General features: G+C 45.9%; 1 protein-coding gene across 8 annotated transcripts in view; it reads left to right on the plus strand.

Moving 5' to 3' along the window:
* TNFRSF19 (TNF receptor superfamily member 19) overlaps positions 1–16,407 on the plus strand; it is a 92,481-nt gene extending 76,074 nt beyond the window's left edge. For 5 of the 8 annotated variants that reach the window (XM_053207991.1, XM_053208067.1, XM_053208003.1 and 2 more), the window contains 5 exons: positions 4,306–4,470; positions 4,917–5,042; positions 8,127–8,229; positions 8,806–9,211; positions 13,454–16,407. In XM_053207991.1, coding sequence (XP_053063966.1) covers positions 4,306–4,470; positions 4,917–5,042; positions 8,127–8,229; positions 8,806–9,211; positions 13,454–13,513 — 860 coding nt within the window. In that variant the 3' untranslated portion in view covers positions 13,514–16,407. Of the gene's footprint in view, positions 1–4,305; positions 4,471–4,916; positions 5,043–8,126; positions 8,230–8,805; positions 9,212–11,643; positions 11,692–13,453 lie in introns of all 8 variants that reach the window. The other 3 variants (XM_053207899.1, XM_053207957.1, XM_053208103.1) reach the window with 3 other exon arrangements.
* Positions 16,408–18,436: the final 2,029 nt, after the last annotated feature.

Genomic DNA, 18,436 nt, shown 5'->3' on the forward strand with positions numbered 1-18,436 from the left:
TAATAGCTTAATTAGGGTAAGAGATGCCTTTGTATTCCAGAAGAGTTAAAACTTTCCAGAGACTGTGGACATTCCTGTTCCCAACTCTTCAGAATCCTAATAAGGCATGGGTGAAAGTCCTCACCGGCATTCAGTACGCTTGGTCAACTGTGGACGGGAATGTAGTCAAGGCACGCGGGTGGAAAGAATCTTTTCATCTCAGTATCATTGTGGCAATCACAGGTCAGCAAAGCGAAACTTTCAGTTGGTAGCAGATAAAGCCTTTCCTGAGAATTTCTCAGCAATATCTCAATTAACCGGGACTTAATGTAAGAGAAACCACTTTCTATAACTGGTACCAAACGCCCCCCTCTCTTTCTCCCCTCCCCCCCTTTTTTTTCTACTCAACTCAAAAAGAATGATAAGGAAACAGACTTTTACCAGAAACTTATGTGAATGAGTGTCTGGGGTTCTTCTTCTTCTTCTTCTTTTTTTTTTTTTAGTTTATTTATTTTGAGAGAGAGAGGGAGAGAGAATGCAAGTAGGGAAGGGGCAGACATGGAGGGAGAACGAGAATCCCAGGTGCGGAGCCCCACACGGGGCTCAAACTCACCAACGGTGAGATCATGACCTGAGCTGAACTCAAGAGTCAGACACTTAACTGACTGAGCCACCCAGGCGCCCCTGGGGTTGTTCTTAAATCAAACGCTGTGCGGCCCAGTCTCCCACAACGTCCACGTTTACGTCTGCTTTGCTATATGTGATGATGGAACTGAGAAGGATGAGCCCATGTCCTACAAAATGGCTTGTTTGCTGTAACCGTTGTCATAAACTTGGACATATAAACAAAAATCCAAAATGTGGTTTCCAGAGCCCTGCTTCCCATGGAGACCTCTCTGAGGGGGTGTTGGAGTTAGCAGATACCTTTTCTTACGTCGATGTCAAACACTGAGAGGCAAAACTACTGTATTTTTCTTGTTCATCTCCAGATGCTACTGCCGGGGAAATGTTAGCGAGGGGGCTGAGTTATTATGGCAGTTCGGTGCCACTGAAATTACAGTATTAATACCCGACTGTGGAAAGATATGTATTCATAGGACCTTTATGATTAGCTTGGGGAAAATAGATCCTGAGTCACCAACCACCAAACTCAAAATAAAATCCCCACCGGGGGCATTTTAGCATGTTTATAAGTTGGAAACAGTTGCTGTCAGATGAAGGCAAATGAGGTGAGTAACATATTTCAAAGGAGGTTAAGCAAGAACTTACAGGTTCTGGTAGGGACTCCACTGGAACCTGAAGTCTTAGTAGGGTTTTCCCGAATATCCAATACCGTATGAATCAATGCGCTTAACTCGGCAGTTACTACATAGTTAGGAACTTTGAGATCTTCAGCTCCAATCATGTGCCGTGTTTCATCCCGACAACAGCTCTTGCTAAAGCCCCGCGTCGTGTGGAGCTGCGTTATGTGATGAAGAGGCTAAGCGAGGGGACCTGATCCCGCTCTGAAGTCAAGCCCCTTTCGCACAAACACGAGCGAGGTGGCAGTTTCCCACCACTTCACCGTTTGGGCCAAATCTCCCAGGTCCCTCCCCCTGCAGGCCACCTACCCTGTCCCTTGCGTGGGATACGAATTCCTGTTCGGTTATCGATTGGTCAGGGTGGTTTGTCCAGCGGTTCCTGTGTTCGTACACCCTCTTGTGCACCTGTCCACCCGCAGAGGCTGTTTCAGATTCAGATTCCATCTCTGTCGGGTCAGGGGTGTACTTTGCTGTGGGATAAACTTCAGTACCTGCTATTTGGTTATTATAGGCTGTCTGTATGGCTGTAAGTGGTAAGTATTTGTAGGAATATTCAACATGTTTATGAGCAAACATCCTTTAAAATGTCTGATTGGACTATGATTCCTAATCATCCAAGCCCAAGCCATGTAGCTTAGGTGCCTTCCACTGGGCAATAAGAAACTTTTATCAGGGTGGCCCCAGAGTCACTGAGCCTAGAAATACCAAGATTCAGTGTTCTCAGATGATCACCCTGCTATCATGTTTTTATGATTCAACATTACAAACCTAGAAGTTTCTGTTTCTACCCTCAAGTGTCACACGGTGGAAAACAATCTTATGGGGGAAGGCAGATGTGTAACTGGGGACCAGAAGAAAGGTACCAGCTGGGGCGCCTGGGTGGCCCAGTCGGTTGAGCATCCAACTTTGGCTCAGGTCATGATCTCACCGTTTGTGAGCTCAAGCCCCGCATCGGGCTCGCTGCTACCAGGGAGGAGCCTGCTTCGGATCTTCTGTCCACCATCCCCCTTCTCTGCCCCTCCCCTGCTCACGCTTGCTCTCCCTCTCTCTCTCTCTCTCAAAAATAAACATTAAAAAAAAAAAAGAAAGAAAGAAAGACAGTTACCAGCTGATGAGTTGGCTTGCCTTTAGGGGCCATGCCGCACAAATGCAGACGCCAACCCTTAACGTCTAGAGTGTTGATGTCCAGACAATAGCCAGTAGCTGTAGGTGGCTATGGAGCACCCGAAATGTGCTTAGTGCAAACGGAGATGGGCATATCAACGTGAAGGCACACTGGGCTTTGACATTGTTGTACAAAATACACAGCGTAAAAGATGCCACTAATAATTTTTATATCGAATACATGAATACATATATTTTAAGGTATGTTGGGTTAGGTAAAATAGATTAATTGTACCTTTTTTTTTAGTTTATTTATTTAATGAGAGACGAGAGAGAGCACAGGGAAGGGCAGAGAGAGAGGGAGAGAGAACATCGCAAGCAGGCTCCGTGCTGACAGTACGTTCCATTGCCGTGGGGCTTGATCTCACCGACTGTGAGATCATGACCTGAGCTGGAACCAAGAGTCGGACGCTCGACTGACTGAGCCACCCAGGCGCCCCTGTTTTTCTTTTTTTTTTTTAACAGGGCATCTAGACAACTTAAACGAACATGAGGGGCACGTGTTACGTTTCCCTCAGGCAGCAGTGGTCTGGAGTAACCCTCAGCCTCAGGGGGACTCCAAGGAGCTGAGAGCATCCGAAGGGACAGAATGAGGGCCCACCTCACTCAGGGGTCAGGTGCCCAGAGGAGGAGAAAGCGTAATTGCCCCTCTGTGTAGGTTTCAGGCTCTCTCAGATTCTTGTCCGGTTAATTCAGTTACGGAGCGGCTGCACTACATGAGATGTTTGTTCATCCCCGTACCCTAAAACTGTGAGTGCTGATTATTATCATCATTAATAATGATAGCAGTCGAGAGCTAATGATTCTAGAGCACTGCGTACAGGACGTGCTCTACACGCTTTTCCTGATAATGCATTTTGTCCTCTCAACAGGGGGGACGGTTACTAGCAACCCCTCCAGAGAGCAGAGGCGTGCATGAGACTCCAACAGATTGAGTAATTGGCTCAAGGTTGCCCATCCAGAGGTTAACCCAAGTAGTGAGATTCCAGCCCTTAACCATGGCGCAGTCCCACCCTCTAAAGCAGAATCTCAGGGCGCCTGGGTGGCCCAGTCAGTTAAGCATCAAGTCTTGATTTCGGCTCAGGTCAAGATCTGGCGGTTTGTGAGATCGAGCCCATGTCGGGCTCTGCACGACAACGCCAGGCTTCCTTGGGATTCTCTCTCTCTCCCTCTCTCTGTGTCCCTCCCCTCCTCATGCACTCTCTCTCAAAATAAATAAACATACAAAATAAAATATCTTTATTGACACTTTCGTACCACATTACAGTGCTGCCCCACCATAGTATAATAACAGGAATTGTTTTTTTTTCCTGCAAAATTTAGATGTTCAGTAATTTAACAGCCAGGCATGAAAAATATTTACTGTCTCAGAAGTTGGGGGTTATTATTAGGTTGTGAACATTCTAGCTCCTTGTTTTTCCCTGAAGTTGCCCCAAAAAGCACGCCTTAATTCAGGCCGTTTGAAAATCTAGGTCGTCCAGTTCCAATTAAATAACAATCGTGACACACCTACTATGTGCCGAATTCTGCATCAACTACTGGGAGACACAGAAAGATGAAGAATTCCAGCTGCCCAATAGCTCTGGCCCAGCGGGCCTAGAGGCACATTCAGACAACGCGCTGCGTTGAAGGTTGTGTGTCCACAGTGCTGTGGGAAGGCTACCGGGAGGAGGTGTAGTTTTAAAGAAGTCTCCCAGGAGGTGGGAACGCTCGAGCCATCTGGAAATCCCTCCCCCTGTGTTCTGGGCTCTTACTTACCTTGCACGGAGGCCATTATTAAAGGCAACCACCATGTCGGGTGGAAACGTCGGAGTCTCCTGGGTTGTCGAGAGCCTGCTGATCCCCTTCCTGTGGTTTCCAGGTACCAGCAAGGTCAACCTCGTGAAGATCCCGTCCACGGCCTCCAGCCCACGGGACACAGCCCTGGCGGCCGTGATCTGCAGCGCCCTGGCCACCGTCCTGCTGGCCCTGCTCGTCCTCTGTGTCATCTATTGTAAGAGGCAGTTCATGGAGAAGAAACCCAGCTGTGAGTGTCGAGTCTGTCTGTCCCTTAGCGTCTGGGTGAAGCGTGTTTACCGTCGTGGTCACTCGAGCCTCCCCGAGGGCCTTGACCAAGACAAGGGTCGGGAGCTGTGAAAGGGACAGAGCACACGTGGAAACGGGCTCACAGCCGCCCGGTCCCCCAGGGGCACCGCTGTGGAAGGACATTGGAAAGGCGGCTGTGTCCTGTGCCTCTAGGCAAAAATGGAAGTCGGTCTTCGTTCTGGCAACAGAAGTACTCCATGGCGTGAGCTTTGACAGATTGCTTCGTATTTGTGTCTCCGTGTGAGGAGAAGTATTTTTAGATGGGAACGCTAGCCACCTTTTTCTTCAGAAAGACAAGGGCCAGAATGGTGCATGTCTGCATATGGTGTTCATGGGCTCCTTTACGGAGGAAATGGTCCCCACTGACCGAATTCTCGCCCCCTGTAGGGTCTCTGAGAGCACAGGACATTCAGTACAACGGTTCTGAACTGTCATGTTTTGACAGACCTCAGCTCAACGGATCTGCTCCCAGACCGTGTTGTAAGTGCCACCGGGACTCAGCCCAGACCTGCGGTAAGTGCAGCGGGGTAAGGGGCCGTCAGGGGAACCCCAGGGACGCCGACCCTGCAAGGAATTGTCCCCGTTTGTCCCACAGCTGAGGAGCTCTGCTTCATTTTCTAATTACAGCTAGTCTTGTTAAGTTATTGTCTGTCTCCCGATGGTTTTGGTGTTTTGAGCCTTCTACGTATTAAAAAGAAGAGAAGCAGCTCATTAAAATTCTAGAATTATTCAGCAACTTTGAAAAGCAAATTTGCCTTTATTGTTTTGGGTCAATAGAGTTAAAATCATGTCAACCTTCTATTAATCCTTTTTTCAAAACGTTTATTTATTTTTGAGAGAGCACAAGCCAGGGAGGGGCCCAGAGAGACAGAGAGAGGGGGCGAGGGGATCCTTGGCAGGCTCTGTGCCGACAGGCTGTCAGCACAGAGCCCGAGATGGGGCTGGAACTCATGAACTGCGAGATCATGACCTAAGCCGAAGCCGGACATTTAACTGACCGAGCCACCCAGGAGCCACTGACAGGGTCCTTTTGTAGAGTAGGAGTGTGTATCCTGTCTTGTCTGGTGGATTCAAGCCGAGCTTAGAGGTGTCCATGAATGTCTTTCAGGATTTCTTAAAGAACAGCAGGGAGGGAGACGGACGGCAGGGTTTCCCGCAGACCTCGATGGCCTTGGAGCCACTCCTTAAGCTGAGCGTTTCCCACTTAGACCGGGTTAGGGTTAGGGTTACCTGATTTTAATCTGGCACAGGTCCTTAATCTTTCTTTGTGTCATGACATCATTCTTTTTGACGGGCACAGGCCAGTGTTTGTCTGCTGTTTCCAGACGACTGGATTCCCAAGTACCGCAGAGGCGATGCTGTGTCCTTCTCAGTGCCCCATATCAGGAGCCACAGCTTGTGCAGCCGCCCCATTCCCGGTCAGGTTCATTTGGGTCCCTTCGTTAAGGTGGCATCGGCCAGGTTTTCGCTGCTGTAAAATTCTTGTTGTTCTCTGTGTAATTGACAAATACCTTCTGGGAGACTCTCTGACACCATGTAAATATCCCATTACCCTCCAAACTTTCACCCCGGAGTTTAGCATCCCCCGATGGTTCTTACCTGCATCAGTCATTACCATGATGCTGGTTTCATAATTCCATCATTCTCTCCACATTTATTAGCTGCTTTCCTATGGTAAGAAAGAACTTCTTCTTCCCCATTTATTTATTTACACGAATTAGCATGGACTCCTGGACCCTCTTCCACGGCTGATGCTCCTTTGCTACCATTACTTACCTTGGCGCTCACAATTTCCTAGCCTAGGCCAGTGGAAGTCCCTTCAGGGTGGCTCATGTGTCATCTTGACACGTCCTGATTATTCTCTTGGCGCTTTCTTAACTTCTGGCACAAAGTAAGTTCCAGGCTTACCTCGCACTTTCACTGCTTGAGCCCTAGGAAACAGCCATTTCTAAAAGGAATGGCAGTGCCTTTTACTTTTAAATAATTTTGAAACGTCTCATGGTGAGCATGACACAGACCTGCTGAGCTGATTGGCAGTGGGTCCAGGCGAGTTCCCTGTGCTCAGAGGAGCATATGAGCAGATAGAGGTCTAGGCAAAGGTGTGCAGGTATCTGTCCTACTGCGTGCTGGTTTGCAATTGCGTGTCAATACTTAACATTCATTTTAAAAAAGGAAAACATTAACTTCACAATATTTTTTCCTTTTTATAAAAGAGGTCACTTCTCATGAAAACTTTGGATACATGCAAAAACGTATAGATGTATATATGTAAACACATAATTTCTTCACCTCTTTTTCTTTTTCTGTGTGCGTGTTTTTTTATATGCTTTAGTATATTTGTGGTTCTATAAAAATCAGAATTATATTTGTATGTAAATAGAAGTCTAGAAGGCTGTTCACCAAATGTTGACAGTGTTCATGTCCAGTTTATAGGATGGGGTAATCTCTATTTGTAAATTTCTTATCTAATCCCACTCTTCTTAGTCTTTTTTTTTTCCTATGGGGCACCTGGGTAACTCATTCGGTTGAACGTCCAACTCGATTTCGGCTCAGGTCGTGATCTCACGGTTCGTGAGTTCGAGCCCCACATCGGGCTCTGTGCTGACAGCTCGGAGCCTGGAGCCTGCTTCGGATTCCGTGTCTCCCTCTCTCTCTGCCCCTCCCTTGCTCATGCTCTGTCAGTCTCTCAAAAATAAACAAACATTAAAAAGGATTCTCTCTCTCTCTCTCTCTCTCTCTCCCCGCCCCCCGACCAATCTCCCCTACTCATACTCTCTCTCTTCTGCCTAAAATAATTTTTTTCTTCAATAAACTCATATTATCTTTGTAACCGAAAATGTAAGCTGCCTCGGTGAACAAAATGGCTTGTAAAGCTGTGTACATACATCTAGTTATTCCTTATGTTACGTTCTCACCAGTAAAAAAATAATTGTGTGTGTGTGTGTCTGTGTCTGTGTGTGAGAGGGCTGGAACATCTCTGTGCCCCTGTCCTGTACCGCCAGGCCCCTCAACAGAAACGTGCTATTTCTACCGTCACGCGAGTCTCATTTTCTTGTGGTAAAACGTATGTACCATAAAATGGCTGATTTTATCCTAGGGCCCAAGACCTGTATGTTCTACTGGGGCTAAACTGCAATGAAATAATATAAATATGGGTAATACAGGACGAAAAAAAAACTAAAACACACATAACATAAAATGTATCAGTCTAACATCAAGTATTCAGCTCGGTGGCATTAAGGACACTCCCACCGCTGTGCCGCCCCGCCGCCACCCACCTCCAGAACCCCTTCCCCTTCCCAGACTGAAACTCTGTCCCCATTAAACAACAGCGCCCCACCCCCGGCCCCAGGCGCCCCCCATGCCACTTCCGGGCTCTCTGGCTTTGGCTGCCACTCCAGGTACTTCACAGAAGTGCTTGCTCATCTTTGTAAGGTAACAAAAGAGGGAGAGAATGAAACCTCGCATTTCCTTTCTCCAAAAAAAGTCACCCAAGGGGGGAAATGGCTGGATTTTCCACAGCAACGTCGAACTGGTATGAAAGAGAAAGTTGTCAGAAGAACGCCTCGGGTCTCACGCCTCCGCTGACTTTCCCAGGGCCGGTTCACTTGATTCCGTCCCTGTGCTGTGACGAGGCCTGCAGCATCGACCGGGTGACTCTGGGCTGTAGAGTGCATTCCAAGACCACTCTTCAGGAGAGGTAACTCGGTATTTTTAATCCGTGTGATTCTATATCCCCTTGTGCAAGTATGCGCTCTACTGATTTGCCAGTTTTCCCGCGAAACTATGAGAGATCATTTAAAGCAGGTTATTCGTGACATTCTGGACATCAGAGAGGGACAAATCTTTGGCAAGAGATAAGTAAGTCTCTCAAGGTTACTGATGCCCAGTGCCATGTCCTTCACACGTTGTGCTCCATTCATTTCATTTTTTTCTCCTGTCCGTGATCTGTGACACTTCTGTCATCCGTAAGTAACGGTTAGCATGTCATTTACCCCTAGAATTTTAGAATAGCCATCAAGAAACTCAGTTAAGCCCAGGAAACCATACTTTAGACATCGGGTTAAGAATAACGATCTTGATTACCAGTAGGTATGAAACTTCAGCGTTATAAAGTAAGTTCATTGAAGCAAGTTTATGGCAAAGGAAACACTAGAAGTCTGACGTCATCGGTTGCTGTTCCATCCAGAAAACTTAAAAGCAGAGACGGCGTATTGCCCGGTAGTGGTGTTTTTTCCTCCCTATAGAGTTACAGACCTTTTGAATGTGTGTTCAGACACGCAGGTCCGGTGGGGGAGACCATGCCCACTTTCTTCGGGTCCCTTTCAAGGTCCACCTGTGGCGAGTTTTCAGATGCCTGGCCTCTGATGCAGAACCCCGTCTGTGGTGACGACATCTCTTTTTGTGACTCTGATCCTGAACTCACTGGAGAAGACGTTCATCCTCTCAGTCCGGAAAACCACTGCTCGTTCTCCTCGGATTCAGACAGTCGTCAGGATTCGGTTGGTGGAGCTCTTCCAATTCAAGCTCGTCCTGAAAACTTGACAGATGCCGCTGATTTCTCTAGACCTCACAGCTCACTGACGGAATCAGTGCTAACTCAGGCTACACTGCCTGCTAGAAGCCAGCTGCATCAGGAGAGCGGCAACATGATTGGCCTGACCGCTCAGATGTCCCTCCAGGTAAGGCAGCGGCTGGTGTCAGTAAGGACGTGGCATCGACTCATGCCAGGCCCGAGGGATGGGATTCCTCTCACCGTAGAATGTGGGGGGACCCGGTGAGAAGGTTTTTCCATCTTCTGGAACTTCTTGTTCTAGTCTGTTTGGAGAATGTGTTTTAAATTGAATTTCAGGAGTCTTTTCTTGGTTTAACTAACAGCTACCCTATAAGGCCATACTGAGCAGCTGTGTTCTCTTACTCTTCATAAATCCAGCTACTTAGCACGGCACCCCCTAGCTCCATTCCTGGCTGAGAGAGAGGAGTCCGTCTCGGAACGTCTTGTAAACCACCCCTCACCTTTATTTTCCCTGTGATGCTTTACACCCAATACTGAAATGCACTTCATTCACCGTCGGGTTGATGGGAACTTGGATCTCTCAGAGTTTCTCTCGTTCACTGTTGTGTTCGAGATTGCTCTGCTTTGATCGGTTTCGTTGGAAATTGCCGGTTGTGATCTGGGTCCAAATACTGCCTACGAACCTTCTAGAACCAAGGGTTTAAAATCAGGGTTGCGGGGAGGTGGTGACTGCAGGGAGATGGGCCTTTCAGGCCTGCTGCAAGGCTGGAGGCAGAGAAGCATCACGGATCCCCGGGCACCACCTCTGCTCTCCCCTTCGGCGAGGATGTCGCCTTTCCCGAGCGTGATTTGAGGTCTGCAAACATTTCCCTAATGTGAAAGCACATACACTGTTGGAATAGTCTTCCGGAGAAATGATGCCCGCCTTCAAAAAAAAGGGCAGAATCACAGCACCAGCAAGGCTCCCAGGCCCCACAAGGCCCCGCCTGCACACGCAGCCTGTGGGAAAAATGCTCTGGCGCGTGGGTGCACTCTCGATGCGTGCCTCTGTTTCCCACAAGGGGATGTGTCCTTGTCTAATTACGTTAGACACAGCCTGAAGTCAAAGTGTGAATAGAGATGTGTTCAAGAACAGCACGTAGGTTATATGTTGATCTAAATCTGCAATACTTTTTTTTTTCTGAACTACCAAGAAAATTCTATAGAGAATTTACAGGGAATTCTACGCAGGAAACACTTGTTGGCTTTGGAGAAAAACAAGGTGGTTTCTCTCCAAATAAAGGAAGTACAGAAGAGATAAGGGAAGAAAAAGCAAACCAATTAGGCATTTAAAATGTAAAATACATACCTCTGTAGCTGAGGAAGGTGTTTACTGACCTTGTTCTTTTGAGCTGTCCCATCATTTTTATGACTTCCGTGATAATAATAAGAAAAGACTTAAGAGTTAGCCAAGTTGCATAGGTCCCAAGAATGGACCCCATGGCTCACAAACCTTCGGGGCTGAGCACACCCAGCTGCCCGAAGGAGGCAACAGGTCCCGAGAGCAGGTGACAGAGGCAGAGAACAGCTTAGAGAAAGAGACCCCGCCCCTTTAGCAACTAACCCCAACTTCCCAGTCGGATGCCCTTTCCAAGTACTCTAAAATAAAAGTCTTGAGATTCTTAAAATATTAAGATTACAAGATGTCCAAGTTTCTTGTGTATCAGGTCAATTGGTTTTGATCATGAACTTGCTTGTGTGACCTTCACAAATGTCTGCTACCTTTCCCCACATATCTGTTGCCAGGGGCGAGATGGAGTAGCTGGAATTGCGCTCCCGGTGACTACCGCGGGTTTTCCAGAGCATTGCCAGCCAATAAAAGTACTGCTCAGCTTATTGTGTAGCTCACGCCCAATTTTGTGATGTAAATTCGAAGACTAAGGAGTGAAGCATCTTGATGCCGAGTGGTGTCAGAACCAAAGCATTCTCTACCTTGTTTCTGATTATATTGTTGGTGAGGTGGGGGGATGCTGGTAAGCATTATTATTACAGCTACGTGAATGTAAAATGGGTTAGTGTAGAAGATTGGTGTAGATAATGGCACTGACTTCTTTTCAAAGACCATTGTCAAGGTAATGGTGATCTACATAAAGATACTTTTAACCCAAATTATTATGAAAAGAAAGTTATAATTACGTATAAAATGAATGGGAAAATGTTACATTCCGTTCAGGTTGCACAACGTAATTTAGTGATGACAGGTTTTTATTAGCTTTCCAAGATGTGTCCCCTCACTGGATAATTTGGTAAATATAAGCGAGACATTCTGAACTCAAGAAAGGAATTGTTAAAACGTGAATCATTTCAGTTTTCTCCCTATAACCAAAACCAACAACAATATTTTGAGCCCATTTAAGAGATCATCTTTTCCAGGTTCTGGAAAGCACTTTATGTTTGGTTGCACTTACTGAACGTGTGATGCTTAGTGAGTGAACCTTAATCTTCAAAAGCAACCAGGAGGGAGACACAACTGCGCATCTTTGAGAGATTAAGCCTCTTAGTTTCAAGGGTCGACCAAGAATTTAGCTCAACTAGTTCTGTTTTTGTTCAATCCATTAGATTCCAGAAGGCAATTCGGATTTCCTCTTACCAGGCTGATTCTCCAAGGTAGGGAACATACTTACTTCACATAAAGAATTTTCGTTCAGCAGCTTGGTATTATGAACCAGAGGACTTCCGGTTCCTTGAGTTTGTGTTTAGTCCGCTTGACTGAACACCTTGAGCCCATGGGCTCATTTGTAATCCAGCAAAGCGCGGCATTCCTGTTTGGAAAACACGTAAGGACAGCTGTAGCCATTATAGCCTCCCCCCTTTTAGTGACTTATTTCTATATCTTTTCAATGGAACTTGAAATTCTTATCTAGGAATTCACTCATATTTTCAGCTTTTTAGCCTCAATCCTCCCCTTTGCTTCAGCTGTATTGAGATGTAATTGACACTTAACATTGTGGAAGTTAAGACGTGCGGCGTGACCATTGGATACACGTCTATACCACAGAATGCACAGTGGCACTTTTGTCTTTGCTTGGTGTGAGGCTCAGATTGCTAAGGCAATGATGCATTTGTTTCCAAAAACTGTACTTTTACACAGTAGCTTTCTTGTGGCTGGTTTAAGACCACCCAGAATCTGATGATGATAGTTACGGTGCAGGATAAAGTAAATAGGTGTGAGAACCTTCTTGAGTCTGAATGACTCAATTCTAATCAAATTTTCCCAAACACACCTCCCCAGAAGAGGAACAGACTAAGATATTTGGGACATCAGTTGCTAGGATACTTAGGGGCATGAGGCCAGGCTGTTTACCTACAGGAAAAGCTTTTTTGGGGGTGATGTTTTTAGCCGTCATTGGAAATGTCAACATAAAATAATAGGAGGAGTGGTTAAAAAAAAAAAAAAGATATGACCTACGATCTGGCTGCTCAATCTTTTAAACTTTTTTTTTTTTTCCGTATTGGCAAAATGACTAACATTTGTCTCCCACAATAGTGTTAATGTGGTTCTTACTGTCATATTGACTGATAGATATATTTGATGAAACGATCTCATATTATTAAGAGTTCTTTCAGAAGTTTCTATATGTAGGTACTGTCCTTCAACTCAGGGGAAAAAATGTTCTCCTGTAAACGTACCCGATAGGTCACCAATGCCAAAATAGTGGTAAATAAGTGAATGAAAGGTTACAGCATAAAAGGAAGGTTTTATCCACTGCAGTAAAGTGCAGTTGGCCGATCCCTCCAGAAGTCAGGTCGCTGCCCTTCTGTGATAAGGGACAGATCTAAGGGTGCCACTTTGCTGAGGATATCTACCCTGGAAAGAGTGTGAGCCTTCCAGGAAGATCATTAGAAGAGGAATCCTTTCTAAACCATCTCTAAACTTTCTCCAGTGGTTTAGCAGAAGTTTTAAATGCAAAGAATAAGAATGTCACTATTCACTAATCATCTTTGTTCTTTTAAAGAAGGGACTAACAGATCCTAACATCTTTACCTACAAATGCTTTACAAGAACACAACACAGAAACAAACCTTAAATATTTGAATGGGGTTGGAAATCAGCCAAAGAATCACGTGTTAATACATGTTGTTGGCTGTGGGTCACATGATCGCCTCTGCAGTGTTGTTTGCAAATGCTGAGGGGCTGTGAGTTGTTATAAAATCTTTATTCTCAGAATACGTGGATACCCGGATATTCAGACACCATGAATGAGCTGCTTGTCTATATGTTATTAAGTTCATGTGTACTCCTAGTTAAAAGTCACGTACAATAATTTTGAATGATTCCAGTTTAGCAGCTTTCGTTTGTGACGTTGTTTTTCAAGCTCTCCTTCTGTTGCTGTTTTGGGAAGCTTAAAGGACTTGCTTCTTTCTGCAGGAGAAGAATACGGATGGAACCCAGCAGGCACTTACTCCTCCGCTTGGGCTTATGGACTGAGCACTGTCTGGACCTTGCATGGCTTCTGGGGGGAAAGAAAATAAATCTGAACCAAACTGATGGCGTTTTAAGCCTTTCAACCAGTTGCTTCTGAGCCAGACCAGCTGTAAGCTGAAACGTCAAGGAATAACAAGCAAAGACTCCAGGCACTCACGATACTTTGCATCTTTCCTGAACAAGAAGCTTCTATGCCACAAGCGAGACTTCAAAGACTGATGGGTTGAGTTTGCAGCCTACGAGATTATGAGCATGTAACAAGAAACAGAAGTGCATTCATGCGTATTTGCATGGCGAATGTGGTCTTACCAGACTGAAGACCCAGGGTGTAAGTTTTCGCTGACGTTTGCTCTCCAGAAATAATTTCATATAGCCGCTGATCCTGTTAAAAGTCAACGTCGGATTGGTTTCCTTAGTTTTTATGGAGAGTGGTTCCAAACTGAGCGCGTGTATTTGAGGAAGCTCACGTTTCCGTCGTCTGATTAGTTTAGGAGGTAAGAACGGACTTGCACGCCACTTGCCTACATCATGGGTCTGTTAGGTGAAGTGAACTGGCCCGACTAGGAATCAGAGGAGAGCAAGTCTTTGCTGGAGTCGACACGAGTAACCTCGGCCACTGGTCTCAGGAGCCCTGCTAGACCCAGTATCGAGAGGGCCCGGGCTGGGAACGTGGTCTTTTCACTGATTACCCGCCTTGCAAACCACTGAGCACATCTATCCTAGAGACTTGTGTGCACTGATTAACATACTTCTGCGGAAATCAGTCGATCGGAAGCATTTGTTACTTCTGTCCCTGTGACTGGGCTCAAAAGATGCAGAAGCTGTCCTTTACACAGAAGTGGTATTTGTAAAGATAATGTTCTTTTTTTTCCCTTCCCATCCTCCTCACCCGCCAGTGTCCTGCCTCTGACAACCACCAGTCTGTTCTCCGCATCTGTGAGTTGGGTTGTGGTTTTGTGTTTGCTTGTTTCGCATCCTATCTGACACGAAGGGCTTTAGAAACCACATGTCAGGTTCCCCTGCCGCCAAGATGGAACACCGTGCGGGTAGTCCCGTGAGACTGCACTACCTAGTAGAACAAAAAGAAAAAGCACAATTTGTAGATGGCATATAGGTGAACAGTTGGTGATTCCCCTTAGGCAGTCTGGCCAAGTACGACGGTGCTCCCTCCGACCGTGTACATTTCGTTCCCACCGTGATCTCCTATCTCAGCCACTGAGGCTGGGTGTAAGTGCTTCATTCTGGCACCCCATCCCTCACCTGCTTGGTAGTTACACACCAGAATTCTCTCTACAGCTAAGATAGACATGAACCCAGTTCAGTCACGAACCAGGGGATGGCTCGTTTGCTGTTACTCTTTGTGCCCTGGGGAGGAATTACCAGAAGAGGATTGATTTGTTTCCTACTTGAACCTGCATGATCAGCTCTGGCCTTTGTCTTTTCACTGATTACCGTTGGCTCTGTCACACTTGCACTTAAAAGAGAAACAGAACAGCATTGTGTTTGAGTGCACTAAAATTCTTCTGTTTCACAACTGCCCCAACCAAAGCAGTGTCTTTTACCTAACGTTTAAACTGCATTAAAAAAAAAAAAAAATCTTAGGACATACTTATCTTCTCACTTCTTGAAACTGTGTTTCCACTCTTTGCAGGGTATTTAGGAAAATCTAATGAGTCCTCTTCCTTGTGGCTGGGCTAGGTTACCTAGCTGCAGTTTTAGGTTCAAATGTGTGTGGATTCTCGTGACCTTGGTTCCTTTATCCAAAATAGGAAATTGGAGTCGTCTCAGGGTAACCCATAGCCTTCTGCGTCTGCTTAATACCTAGCCATAACTGATTGGCTTTTCCTCTTCTCCTTTTTTTTTTTTTTTTTTTTTTTGTAGCATGAACCAATGGTTTTTCAACTTTGATTAACTCACCAGCTCTGATGAGAGTTGCTTCAGGAAAGTTATGCACAATATTTAGGATTTGACCACAAGATGTCCATGAAAATGCACACTGGAGTTTCCTTGAGTGGTTTCCCTGTAATTCGCATGTGTGTGCCATTGTTTGCAATCTGATCGTTCTGTTTTGACAGAGGGATGATCAAAGTAGGCCAGGGTTGTGCTCCTTCTGGTGACCTGAATATATTTTCCACATGTAGAAACCCTCCTCGACTTCAAAGACGTATAGTTGCTGGAGAGAAGGCTGGATCGATGGGAATGAGACTGTGGCCCCCAAACCCTGAAACATCACTTTTGATCAGTAGGGAAATACTAAGGGTTAAACGTCAATTTCATCTGATGCTGCATTCGGAAAATCCTGGGTTATTTTATCAAGATGAAGACACTTGACCACCAGTGACTACAGAAACATACAATAATGCTAGATTCTTCTATACTTTGGGTAAACACTTGAGAGGAAAATCCCGTCTGCGTTTCCCACAGTCGGAATATCCCTCTAGCACCTACATGGATTCCCCACGTGGGTGCTGGGAAATCATCATCGGGTAATGAGACTGGGAGTGAGAATCGGTGTGACGTCTAATGGTGCAGAAACCCACCAACAAGAATGAGACGAGGATTTGGGGAACAACCATGTAAAGGCATGGGTTTTCTCATTTTGTGTATATGGAATATATTTTTCCAGTATAGATTTTTGTACTCTAGATAAAGTGTTCGTGTTGCTATTATCTGGTTAAGCTCTACTGTCTGTGCTAGTAAAAAAAAAAAAAAAAAAAAAGAAAAAAGAAGAGTCTGTCATTGCTTGAAGGTCGCCAGCTTGAATCAATTTAGATTTCATCATTACTATTTTGCATACTGGAATTTACAAATTTGTAAATTTTCATTTTCTTACACAAATACTTTTGTAATACCCTTTTTTATATGTGAATAAAATTGTTATCTGGTATTCATTCATACTGACATGTCCAGTAAAAAAAAAAAAAAATGGTGATGGGAATACAAATTTGTTTTCCCCTCTTGCTCTCTGCGTGGGGGTCTCCCTAAGTTCTGATCCTTCCAGTGTAACGCTCCCTCCCTGGCCCCTCAAATGTCATGAGGGAGATTTGAAATCCTTCCTGGTGACCTGGTTCTATTTCTCAGGCATGTCAGACTACTGAAGAACGCTCTGAGTTATTTGAGAAGCTTTGGCATCAAGATTTTATTACGATCTCTTCTTTTGCCTCCTTCATTTCCTGACATAAATAGGGGAAAAATAAAGGAGAAGTTTTATACTCATTCTTTCCAGAGGTCAGTAGGCTGTTTTCCTGCAGAGGAGTGGACTAAACTCCCACAGAGCAACATCGGTCACTGTGAGAGTTTCGTTTTGCCTTCCCAGCTTCTGACCTTCCTTCCCTTCAGTAAAGCTTTTAAAGCTATTATTAGATTTTGAGAGAGGACTTTAAACTTCCTGGAAAAAATTAGGTTATTTGAAAGTGACGCCATATTCTCTCCACTGGTTAGTCCGTGGTGGTAAACGACACTACAGATTCCCTGAGGGAAGGACATTAGCTGCTGTCCCTCTTCCATACCGCCACCCGCACACCACCAGCTCCTTGGCTCATGTAGACGTTTTCTGTATCCACGCGTACTGGTTGAGCTCGTGGGTGCCCTCAACTCTCTGAGAAAAGCAACTCAAACTTGTGAGGTTCTAACAGGAGGTCTGAAGGATCCCGTAGCCACACAAACAACTTATTTTCACTGTCATCACTATAATGAAGGTCTCCCTGCAGCTGGCCGGTTGTCGTTCTGACTTTGTCTATTTGTCCCATTTTAACTTGAGAAGGTATTTTCTGATTTTCTTAAAAAGGATTCAGCATAGGCAGCTTAAATTTATCATTCAGTCAGGTTGAAACTAAACAACACTGAGAATTCCCCAAACCTTCTAGAACACCTAAGAAACTTCAGTGTGACCTAGTAAGTGATTCTAGACATGTAATTATACAGAATGAAGTCAACAGCTCACCGTGATGGTGGTTATGTCACATTTCAGCCCGAGGAAGGTCACAGGGCGTCTCCTGTAGGGATCAAGCAGATCAGGGTCAGGTCTGTCGATAAACCACCAGAGGCATTTGAATCAGTGTGATTTATGGCTGCTTTCACATTAGCCTCTCCGAAAGACTTGAATTCTCAAAACCACTTTCTCTGGGACCATGGGTGGTCTTATGAAGCGGGCTTCCATTGTTTGTCCATAAAGGCAGGATTTTGTCTTATCGTGATTTCCCACGGCATTAACTATTTCTGCTTAAGACAGAGCTGTGTTCTGTCACTTTTGTTTGGTGTTGAACTGAGCCGGCAGGACTCTGCAGAGGGATTTTCCCCACCGGGGTTGGCTATTTACAGTCAACAGAAGATGTAGGGAACCGTCCACGGCAATCCTTGAACAGCAGGTTAGGGAGGGAGGCTGCCTCTCAGCCAGGCACACATCACCCCCTGCGCGGATCAGATACGATCGTTTCCCTTGAAGTTCCACACGCAGATTTAGCTCCTCTCAGAAGCCTCCATCTGAGAAAACCCTGCTTCCTAGGTCAGTCCTTCCTTCCTGCCTTCACCCGTCTGTCCATTCGTTCGGTATGCACGTGTATAAGCAGTAGCACAGAGTTGCAAACGCAGTGCCAGGGGTGACACAAACAAGGGAGCGTGAGGGAGACAAACCTTCGAAGTATTTATAAAATAGGTCTTTGTTGTAAAGACGTAAGGGCACATTCCTCTGAGGCATGGGGAGGGGGCAGTGGCGTCGGGGAAAGTCAGGACTGGCGCAGAAGCTGGGTGAGGACCGAGGCGGGCCAGCGGGGAGCCGGGATGGGTGGAAGGTGCTGGCACGTGGACAGGCCCAGCTTGTTCTGGGAGTGCAGAGAGGTGCAGGGCGGCGGGGGGAGCAAGGGGGGAGCTGCTGAGGCCCGGGTGCCAGCTTGACAAGTGTCTGGAGTTCTCTGCCCTGGGCTTTGA

Source organism: Acinonyx jubatus, chromosome A1 (assembly GCF_027475565.1).
Source record: "Acinonyx jubatus isolate Ajub_Pintada_27869175 chromosome A1, VMU_Ajub_asm_v1.0, whole genome shotgun sequence".
Taxonomy (NCBI): domain Eukaryota; kingdom Metazoa; phylum Chordata; class Mammalia; order Carnivora; family Felidae; genus Acinonyx; species Acinonyx jubatus.